This window comes from Chlorocebus sabaeus, chromosome X (assembly GCF_047675955.1).
Source record: "Chlorocebus sabaeus isolate Y175 chromosome X, mChlSab1.0.hap1, whole genome shotgun sequence".
NCBI lineage: Eukaryota > Metazoa > Chordata > Mammalia > Primates > Cercopithecidae > Chlorocebus > Chlorocebus sabaeus.
In genome coordinates this window covers 24,031,849-24,042,872 of record NC_132933.1, presented here as the reverse complement: position 1 = coordinate 24,042,872, position 11,024 = coordinate 24,031,849, and the positions used below count along the sequence as shown (strand labels likewise).

The 11,024-nt window shown below is 50.6% G+C and overlaps 1 protein-coding gene across 1 annotated transcript in view; it reads left to right on the top strand.

The window, feature by feature from the left end:
* Positions 1 to 1,791: 1,791 nt before the first annotated feature.
* XPNPEP2 (X-prolyl aminopeptidase 2) overlaps positions 1,792 to 11,024 on the top strand; it is a 31,028-nt gene continuing 21,795 nt past the window's right edge. Inside the window, exons 1-7 of the mRNA XM_073013410.1 lie at positions 1,792 to 2,073; positions 5,217 to 5,290; positions 7,094 to 7,204; positions 8,335 to 8,398; positions 9,385 to 9,489; positions 9,744 to 9,830; positions 10,767 to 10,913. Coding sequence (XP_072869511.1) covers positions 2,025 to 2,073; positions 5,217 to 5,290; positions 7,094 to 7,204; positions 8,335 to 8,398; positions 9,385 to 9,489; positions 9,744 to 9,830; positions 10,767 to 10,913 — 637 coding nt within the window. The 5' untranslated portion in view covers positions 1,792 to 2,024. The remainder of the gene's footprint in view (positions 2,074 to 5,216; positions 5,291 to 7,093; positions 7,205 to 8,334; positions 8,399 to 9,384; positions 9,490 to 9,743; positions 9,831 to 10,766; positions 10,914 to 11,024) is intronic.

Genomic DNA, 11,024 nt, shown 5'->3' with positions numbered 1-11,024 from the left:
CTGACAGAAAAACAGGACTGTGTTTGTCCTCAAAGGCTATCTTCAGGGGTCTTCCCATGCACAATCTCATCAGCTCTGCCTGCTTGCCCTTCAGGATGGCTACTACAGTGAACAGAGTGGGGAGGAGGCTTTGAGGGGGCATTTCCCAGTGCTCTGGTCTCTGGGAATAATTTCATTACCAACTCTGGAAGGGGTGGGAGAGAGGAGCCTGGGGAAAAGGCTGCGGGAGCTTCAGCAGTTATTGAATGACAGCATTCTCAAGTTCTCCTTGTTCCTGGTCTGTCCTCTGAGGCTGTGGGCTCCTGCCCTCTGCTTTTGTTCCTGAGAATGAAGTTCACTGAGCCACCTCAATCATTTTGACTCTGCCCCTTCGGAGACTCCCATGAAGGTCCTCTTTCCCTCTTCAAAATGGCCTATTTTGTCATTCTTGGATTGTCGAAAGTTGCTTTAAACTTGATGTGGACATAAGCAGACTGTAAATCCATTAAAAATAGAAACAAAAGGAATGGTGGCCAGGCATGGTGACACTCACCTAGGGTCCCAGCTACTCGGGAAGCTGACGCTGGAGAATTACTTGAGCCCGGGAGCCTGTGGTTGCAGTGAACCGAGAACATGCCACTGCACTCCACCCTGGGCAACAGAATAAGACCTTGTTTCAAAAATAAAAATAGAAACAAAAGGAATGGGCGGTTTGCCTCTGGGGCCCTCCAGGCTAGGTGAGCACCCAACCCCATTGGGTCTGTTTGTCTCTCTAAAGCATTCCTCTCTGGGACATCGCCTTCCTCGAGCCCAAAGAGCAAGGGTTCTGTAGAGCATTTACTAGGAGCTGCCTTGATGCTGCCCTCTGATTCAGCTGGGCGTGAAGACAAGGCAGGCCTCAGCTTCTCCACTTCCCTCGTGGGGAGACACTTCGGGGTAACCAAATCGCTGTTCTAGAAGCTATGGCAGAAAGAGCATTTCCAGTTCACCAAGTTAGTCTTCTCAGAGCGCCCAAACTCCCCTTTCTGGGTCTTCTTCCCTCTTCAGTGGCATCCTTCGAACCCTCCAGATAGGGGCATCTTTGGGCTTTCATTTCCTCCCAGGTGTGAGTGACTCCAACAGCCTCAGTTCCCCAGAGTGCAGGTTCAGAAAATGCAGTGGAATGGGACTCCCCAGATCCCAAGGGAAGAGCTGGCATCACTTCCTCAGAGTGGGCGCTCCTGGGGGGACTCGTCCCAGCTCAAGAAAGTAACTCTCCAGTCACAACCAACTTTCCCAAGGGGTACAGTGGGAATTGCCAAGCACTGCAAGAAGAGAGGACACTGGCTTTTCCAGCCAGCTTGGAGGAAGAGGGGGAGACAAAAAAGGAGGGGGAGGAAGAGGAAAAAGGAGGATGAGGAGGAAATGGAGAAGGAGGAGGAAAAAAGAAAAGGAGGAGGACAAAGAGGGAAAAGGAGGAAGAGGAAGAGGAGGAGGAAAACAGAAAATGAGGGGAAGGAGGAAAAATGAGAAAGAGAAGGAAAAGGAGGAGGAGGAAGAGGGGGGAGGAGGAGGAGCAGCAGCAGGAGGCAAATCTCCATCCCCACAGCAAAAGCAGGTGCTGGAGCCAGAGCCCAGAGTGTGGGAGCTAATGGGAATCAGCTTGCTGGAGAGAAGGGGACCAAATTAAGGAATGGCTGGGGCTCGGCTGCTGAGAGGGGGCTGGGAAAAGCAGGCTGATTGAGACCAGCTGTTGTGCCTCTGTCTCTTGAGATCTTTGGACTCTGCCCAGGATAGCCTCACACCCTATCGTAGACAACTAGGAACTTGCAGAGTCCGCCTCGGGCAGCCCAAAGCTCCTCTGCCCACCCTGGCTCCCAGAGCCCTCCTAAACAAAAGACCAGAGAGGCACTCTCCATCCAGCAGCCAGACGCCTCCTTCTTGACGCCAGCCCCCACCCCTTGTCTGCTCGCGCCCAGGAAAGGCCCGAAGGAAGAGGCCGGGGAAAGAGCCCTCCCTCTCTCCCTTGTCCCTCCATCCACCCAGCGCCTGCATCTGGAGACCCTATGGCCCGGGCTCACTGGGGCTGCTGCCCCTGGCTGGTCCTCCTCTGTGGTATGTGCATCCTAGCTTCCACTGGAAGGCACCTCTGACCTCTCCCCTCTGAGCTCAGAAAGGGTTGGAGTGAGGGGTGGGGCATGAGTCTCTTTTTCTGTTGCTTCTTCTCTCTGACTTGAGGAAGAGGCACCTCAGGGCCAGTGTTGGGGGCCCTCATGACTTGGATCGAGTCTGGTTTGGCACCTTTACATTCCCCCGTTAAAGAAAAAATATTATTCTGACACTCGTTAAAACGGTAAGGAAAACTTAATTTAAGACTACCGCATTGCAATAGAGGAGAGAGATGGGACTCAACTCTGATTACAGAAAAGACTTCCAGGGATCTGTAGCCAAGGAGCAGAGTGAGGGGGTCAGTGGATGGAAAAGTATTAAGAGGAGATAGCAAGGGTAGGGGGATTCTTGCTAAACCGACTGAACAGGATTCTTGCTGGCAGCAGGCCAGAGTGATCAGATATCAAGGGTGTCTAAACTGACTTAGCAAGATTCTTGCTAAGACTGGGTGATGCAGGCCTGGCAAGGGCAGGACAGACACAGAAGGCCAAGGTCAAGGCCAAGTGGAGAAGAGGCTTTGGGGGAGCCTAACTAAACTTTGGTCAGGGAGAGAGTCTTCATCATTCCTGCGGCACCCTCTGTCCTCAACTAGGTGCCCAGCCCAGCGCTCCCACCTTAGCCTTCCTTTCTTTGTTATCTTTCGGCAGGGCCTGATCAGTCACTCAGTGTCCAGTTCCTGAGCACCTACCCAGAGCCAGGCCTTGTGCCAGGGACCACAGAGTCATTCAGCTGCAGAGCCTACTCTTGGGAACCCCTGGCCTCAGAGAACAGCATATTCTGGTGTCCAGAGAGACATAAGTTGGCTGTGTCCTGCTTCTTATGTTAGCATCTCAGTGCCAACATTTTGCCAGGGATCTGTTTCTACAGAAATGGGTGTTCATTTTCTTAAATAAACAGTATGGGCCGGGCGCGGTGGCTCAAGCCTGTAATCCCAGCACTTTGGGAGGCCGAGACAGGCGGATCACGAGGTCAGGAGATCGAGACCATCCTGCCTAACACGGTGAAACCCCGTCTCTACTAAAAAATACAAAAACTAGCCGGGCGAGGTGGCGGGCGCCTGTAGTCCCAGCTACTCGGGAGGCTGAGGCAGGAGAATGGCGTAAACCCAGGAGGCGGAGCTTGCAGTGAGCTGAGATCCGGCCACTGCACTCCAGCCTGGGCAACAGAGCGAGACTCCGTCTCAAAAAAAAAAAAAAAAAAAAAGTATGGGTCACATCTGATCCTTGAGTTTATGAGACCAAGACAAAATCACGCAGAGCGTTCATGGTGATGAACCCCAGCCACCCTCCTTGCATCTGTAGCTCAACCCACTAAAAGTGTGGCTGGGTGTGGTGGCTCATGCCTGTAATCCCAGCTCTTTGGGAGGCCATGGCAGGTAGATCACTTGAGGTCAGAAGTTCAAGACCAGCCTGGCCAACATGGTGAAACACCATCTCTACTAAAATTATAAAAATTAGCCAGGCATGGTGGCACACACTTGTAATCCTAGCTCCTCAAGGGGCGGAGGCAGAGAATCGCTTGAACCCAGTAGGCAGAGACTGCAGTGAGCCAAGATCATGCCACTGCACTCCAGCCTGGGCAAAAGAGGGAGACTCCATCTCAAAAAAAAAAAAAAAAAAAAAAAAAAAAGGTGCGGACGGGTGTTGGGTGCAGTGACTCACGCCTGTAATCCCAACACTTTGGGAGGCCGAGGCGGGTGGATCACTTGAGGTCAGGAGTTTGAGACCAGCCTGGCCAATATAGTGAAACCCCATCTCTACTAAAAATACAAAAATTAGCTGGGTGTGGTGGGTGCATGCCTAGTCCTAGCTACTTGGGAGGCTGAAGCAGGAGAATCGCTTGAACCCGGGAGGCAGAGGTTGCAGTGAGCTGAAATCGCCCCACTGCACTCCAGCCTGGGTGACAGAGAGAGACTCTGTCTCAAAAAAAAAAGGGGTGAGGCCAGGGGGAGTGTAACGTCTCCCCACACTCAGGGCCCCATTACCCTCTAGGGAAATCCCTCCCTAAAAGACAGAGGGGTTAGAGGCAAGGACTATCAGAGACCACTGGGCTTTCAGGGCAGGAAGGGACTTTGTCTAATTCAAGCCCCTCCTTTCCAGAGGTCCAGAGCTTGGAGAACTTAGTCCAGTGCCTGGCACACAGTAGGCGCTTAGATGTTTGCTCAATATTGGGGGAGTCACTCTTGAGTCACTCTAAATTTGGGGCAGAGCCCTAACTGGAAACTAGATCTCCATATACTCTGTCCCTTCTGTGGCATCACCCTTTCCAGGCCCACCTCTCATACTTGGCAGAGTGGGAGGACAGAAACGACCTCTTTTGTATTAAGATGGCCTGGTTCAAATCCCTGTTCTACCACTGACTGCTGGTGGCACAAGTTAGACAAGTTACCAGATCTCTCTGGGCCTTGACTTGCTCCTTTGCAGAAACTGAACAATAATTTCCACCTCATAGGGATGTCACAAATATCAAATGAGATACTGTAGGTGAATTGCTGCGTTCAGTATCTGGCACATAGTAGGGTGTCTTTAAATGCTAATTAATCCACCTTTCCCCACCATGGAAGACTGGGATTTCTGTCTAATATATTGAAAATGAGCCTGGAACGATAGGCAAAGATTTGGACTGTAAGAAACAGTGCAAGCAGGCCTTGAATTGAAGTCAACCCAGTGTATTATACAATTAGATTTATAAAAGGCTAAAATGAAGGTGGGGTGATTATTTAGTGTGATCCTCTAGAGCATTTCAAAGAAAATTTGATAACAAAAATTTAATTTACACACAACTTTTCCACTTCACTAAACCCTGAAAAGACCCAATTAGATTAGAAGAAAAATTGATTTAATGAGCACTAAAACCCATCCAAAAGTGGCAATCACTTGTCTATGAAACAGATTTCTTTGATTGTGACCCAGGGTGCTATCCAATTCAGCCTGATTTCCTATGAAATGTGATTATTTTTATCCTCAAGTAGAGCTGGCCAGCTTCGTGCCTTTCAAAGGACGGAGGCCCTGCGGGGCGGGCTGAGGTCCTTCCCTCTCTAGTAACTAGCTGGTCCCCAAATGACCCTGGGTTTCTCTCTGGGCTTCTAGCTTGTGCCTGGGGCCACCCAAAGCCAGCGGACCTTGGAGGGCAGGATGTGAGAAACTGTTCCACCAACCCTCCTGTGAGTAGCCCCCGCCCCCGCTCCCGCCCCACGCACAAGCCCCCTCCCCCCCAGCGCACCTCCCCGCCACCCTGCCCCATGCACCCCTGCATCGAGGCACCCCCGCTGTGCCCTATCGTCTTCTCCATCCCCCATTCGCTCAGTTGGTAGCCCCTCCCCCTATCAGGCTTTCTCCTGATTTCCGGACTCTGGGGCCCCTACCCCCTCCACTCCCTCCCCTCCACATCAGTGCCCTCCCCTCCCTCCCACTCATTCCCCGCAGCAGGTTATCTGTTTCCGTGCTGATCTGGGTCTGGGAAACCCCACTAGGAGGTGGGAGGAGGGCAGGAGGGCCCTAGCTGGCCTTTGGCTGAGGCCAGGCAGAGGCTAGGAAGATGGGAGGGAAAAAAGACAAATTCCAGACAGCAAAAGGAGAAGCACAGAAGGGAAGAGGGAGGAAGACAGGGGTTAGAAGAGCCAACGGAGGCCGGGCACTGTGGCTGACGCCTGTAATCCCAGCACTTTGGGAGGCCAAGTCAGGTGGATCACCTGAGGTCAAGAGTTCGAGACCAGCCTGGGCAACATGGTGAAACCCGTCTCTACTAAAAATAAAAAAAAATGAGCTAGGCATGGTGGCGGGTCCCTGTAATCCCTACTACTTGGGAGGCTGAGGCAGAAGAATTGCTTGAACCCAGGAAGCAGAGGTTGCAGGGAGCCGAGATCGTGCCACTACACTCCAGTCTGGGCAACAGAGCAAGACTGTCTCAAAAACAAAACAAAACAAAACCAAAACCAAAGAAAAGCCAAAGGAAGGGCAAGAGAGGGAGGCCTAGGGTGTGAAGATGAGGAAAAGGTCCTGCAGAAGGGGCTTGTGTAGTCAGCTTCCTAGCTGGGGAGCAGAGTGATTCTTTCTACAATCAGAGTAGGGGCTAAGGGTAGGCATGCCAGCAGCACTGTAAGCCATGGGAAAAACGCAGTACATCTGCTAGCAATATCAACTTTATGGGACCCCCTGGGGCAGGCAGGTGGGTGGGCGAACCACATTACTTTTATGTTAAAACAAACATGGATATATTGTGGAGTAGAAAGCAAAACAGCACAAACGAAAACATGCTTTTCGTTTTAAAGCTAAAACGACCTGTAAAGAAATAGAGAACTGGTCTGGAAAGGGTCTTTCTGGGCAATATCTCAAACTGCTGGGGGCATTCATTCACTCTCCTCTGCCATTTGGGACCAGTGGGTGGCAACCTGAAAAAGCCCTGCCAAGGGAAGGTTGCCAGATAAAATACAGGACACCCAGTTACATTTGAATTTTAGATAACAAATAAGAATTTACTGCAAGTATGCCCAAATTGTGCATGTTTTAATGTAAGTATTACATTAAAACATTATACATTGTTTATTTGAAATGCAAACATAACTAGGTAAGTGTCCTGTATTTTTATTTACTAATCTGGCAACCCTACCCCAGGTAGCCAAAGAAGGACCATCTGCATGGCCTGGCCCAGTGCCAGAGCTCAGACCCCTGCAGTTCTCACCCACACCCACATCCCAGACTCAGGTCCCGTTACTGTCACAAGGGGTCCCTTTCCAAACTCTTCAACACCTCCATCTCCACCCAGCCCAGGCATCTTTATCTAGACTAAGCGGTAACATCAGTTGCCGCCCCAACCCTTCCCAAGCCAGGTCAGCCTAACTTTCCCCAACCCCTGCTTCAGGAGAGGCTGGGGGCTCTTCTGGAGGCCAGGGACCCATGTGTGATTTTCTCTAAGCAACATGTGTATCTGTTTGTTTGTGTCTCGATATCTTCTTGTCATCTGTCAGTACCTTCCAGTTACTGTGGTCAACACCACAGTGTCACTCACAGCCCTCCGCCAGCAGATGCAGACCCAGAATCTCTCAGCCTACATCATCCCAGACACGGATGCTCACATGGTAAGAGACAGCTTCTCTCCCCCTTGCCCTCTCTGATACCCTGGGTCAGAGACCACAAAGAGTAGCTGTTAAAACTCAGAAGATGAAGGCAGAGAAAGGATCAGACAGGCAAAGGGAGGGAAGTGGAGAGCATGGACATGGTAGTTTTAGGGCAACTGAAAGAATGTATCCTTCTACATAGGCGGGGAGACATTGCCAAACCTCCTTAACCTCAAGAAATTAAACTATAAACAACTTCAGAATCAATTTTCATCAATTCCTAGAAGGCAGATCCAGAATGAATGTTTAGGGTATCCTTGCCCTAGGAGGTTAGAAGGTGGGCTGGAAATTGGACTGGAAGAACTCTAAGCTCCCTTCCGGCCCAGGCCTTCCCATACTCTGTGGAATGGAGTAGCAAAATGATCCAAAATCCTGGGTTATGGGAGTACGGGGTTGATTGTAGAGGGGGGCACCCATCCCACCGTTTCCCATCACTAGCTCCACCCTCCATACCATCCACCTTTCCAACACCAGCCCATTTGGGAGAGAGGGCATTTTCAGTGTCAATGAGCTTGTTTGAATTAGTTTTCCTACATGCTGGGAAGGGCTAAGAATGTTGGGTAAGTGTCTGAACTTCCCTGAGCCTCAGTTTCCTCTTCTGCAAAGAGAAATGGGTCTGTAATGAGATCTATCTCCAAGGATTATGAGGATCAAAATATGATAATATGTAAAGCCCTCTGCAGAAGTTATGATGTTCCCAGTCTACTGTGCTTGACTCAGGAGGGAGAAGGGTTAGCTGGAGGGGAAATCCCAAACGAACCAAAAGACAGGACCCTAGACTGCATAGAATTTGCAGGGCAGGGCAACAAGGCTCCTTTGCAGAACAGTCCAGTGTTGCACTGAGTCCAGTGTGGATGGGGCGGGGCAGGGGGTGTTGAATTGCAAAAGTTACGGTTGCTCAAAGGAAGGGAAGATACTGAAGGCTGGGAGAGTTACAGAGGGCTTCCTGGAAGAGGCACTTGGTGTGCTTGGGCTTGTAGCTGACAAGGGGTTGGAGCTGACAGACAGAAATAATGGGATGTGGTTGGGGGCCTTTCATGTGGGATCTGACACCACGAAAAAGGCTAATGATGGTGTTGTTGATTTCCTAGAACGAGTACATCGGCCAACATGACGAGAGGCGTGCGTGGATTACAGGCTTTACAGGGTCTGCAGGTGACAATCATTACCCAGCCCCATTGCTTTTGTTGGTAGATCCAGAGGTGGTCACAGAGGACCTAATGTGGCTAGTCTCTCAGCATCTGGGACCCCAGAACCTACTGTAGAGAAAACCCTTCTACTCTCTCTGTCTCCCTCCACCAGCCCAAAGCCATCATATTCCCCAGGGCACATATCTCATAGCCCACCAGCCACTTTCTGTGTAGAAATGAGGCCGATGTGTAGAAATGAGGCAGAGGCTGCCTTCCCATGCTCATTACCTCTGCTGCAGCCAGGCCCAGTCTGGCACTCCTGGGCTCCGTTTCTGAATAGTTGCTACTTCTACCTCTAACCACTAAGAATCTGCCGATTCCCTTCACATGAGGGCTCATTTGGGGACAAAGCTTTCCTTTGCCAGTTGCTTTACGGACAACATCACTTCACATGGCCAAATGAGACACAAACAGAAGCCCTTGATGAGATCACAGTGTCTGAAGGGGCCTCGCATCGTGATCCTGGCCCATTGAATGAAATCAAAGTTTCCTTTTCTGATCCTCAAACGTTCCTCCTTAGGCTTCAAACTACCCTGCCTCGTGCATCATAGGCTCTTTTTCCCTTTGCCAAAATCTCTGGATTATTCTTCCCCACCAGTCCTCAGCTGAGCCTCTGCCTTAGCATCCCGATCAGCCACCGAGTCTTTACGCTGAGCCCCATCTTTCCTGAGAGCGCCTACTTACAGCCAAAAGTTGACCTCACTTCTGCTGAAAGTCCACAAGCAGCCCTCGACACAAAGCAGAGGTGCCTGATTCAGGACACCTTTCTGCCAGCTCCCCCCATAGCTCTTTTTAACATCTCCTTCCTCACTTCCTTCCAATGGAGGAGAGAATCTCTTTCCAGAGGCCCCTCGTGGCATTCTCAGAGCCAGCACTGAATTGCACATCCATCAGCTAATGCCATGTTCCTCCCCTTCACCCTCACCTGCAAGTTTCTCTGTTCTGCCCCAGGAACTGCAGTGGTGACCATGAAGAAAGCAGCTGTCTGGACCGACAGTCGCTACTGGACTCAGGCTGAGCGGCAGATGGACTGCAACTGGGAGCTCCATAAGGAAGGTAGAAGGGCCGTATGGATTTGTCCCCCAAGTCTTGGGACCTGGACTAGGTTCAGGAAGATATAGGTGAGAGCATGCATGTAAGACCATGCTGGGTCCCTATGGGGAGCTTAGGAAATTTGAGGCCATCACTGACCTTCGAGGCTGATCTCAAGGAAGACACACATGGTAGGACCGTCAGACAGAACCCCTGGCTGCAGGGCCTTGGGCTGGCCCTGGGGGTGACCTCTGCATTCCTTCCTATCTTTCTTTCAGTTGGCACCACTCCTATTGTCACCTGGCTCCTCACCGAGATTCCCGCTGGAGGGTGTGTGGGCTTTGACCCCTTCCTCTTGTCCATTGGTATGGTCTTCCCTCGGTCCCTGAATTTGTCCATGCCAACAAGGGTGACTTAGCTTTCCTGGGATATAAAGAAATGGACCTTGGTAGAAGGAGGGGCGGTGGGACTATAAAAATAGAGCATTTGAAATTGTAGTTACAGAATGTTTTGCAATGAGGATGTATTCATGGAATTGTGTAATTAAAATACATTTAAAAGAATCAGTACAAATATTTTAAAATACATGAGTGCAGAGACCCAACCTAGAAGACTCAGTGAATCATTAAAGATCCAGTGGATGAATAGGCAGAATGTGCTTGAACTCAGAACCATCTTCTGTTCCTCTGGAACCCTGCCAATGATGGTGCTGGAATCACATGGTAACCCTCTTCTGGAAGGTAGCTTAGAAGGGTCAAAAGAGTTGGGAGGGCCTCTGAGTTGTTTTTTTTTTTTTTTTTTAAAAAGGCCCCTGAGAATACAACTTTCTGAGTTCTGGGGCCCCAGACAGCTGGCCAGCCCATTCTCCCAAAGGGGAGTCCTTATGAATATGTACTGAAAGGCTTGTGCTTTAGAACTGGCTTCTTTGCCAGCCTGTCCAATGGCCAGAACATCACCATTCCTTTGGACTGTGACATTGAAGCCCTGATAAAATAATTAGTGCCCAAAAGAAGGACCACCCACAGCCACTGGCAATGTAAAAGACAAGCTTAGCCAATTTGTGGCGGTCAGTGTTCGAGTAGGCTCAGGGCATTAGGCTTGGAAAGCAGAAAGAGGATGAGAAACATACCCCAGCATGGGCACACATGCGGGGGGATGGGAGGGCAGGCTGCTGGGGCAGGCTCAGGGCAGCTGGGCTGCAAATGGAGGCAAAGGGAACCAGGACTAACTTTGCTTGAATCACAATTTTTTCCTGAGGTGTAAATAGGCAAGGGACAAGTGACTCCTTCCTGTCTCTGCAGACACCTGGGAGAGTTATAATCTGGCCCTCCAAGGCTCTAACAGACAGCTGGTGTCCATCACAACCAACCTTGTGGACCTGGTGTGGGGATCAGAGAGGCCACCGGTTCCAAATCAACCCATTTATGCCCTGCCGGAGGCATTCACAGGTGATTCAGTAAGCCCAGTTTCCTTCCCAACTTGTAGCAACGCACGTCCCAGCTGCTATTCTGTAGGTGGCGAACTTCATCATCAGAGGTACCAAAGCAGTGGTTTGCAAA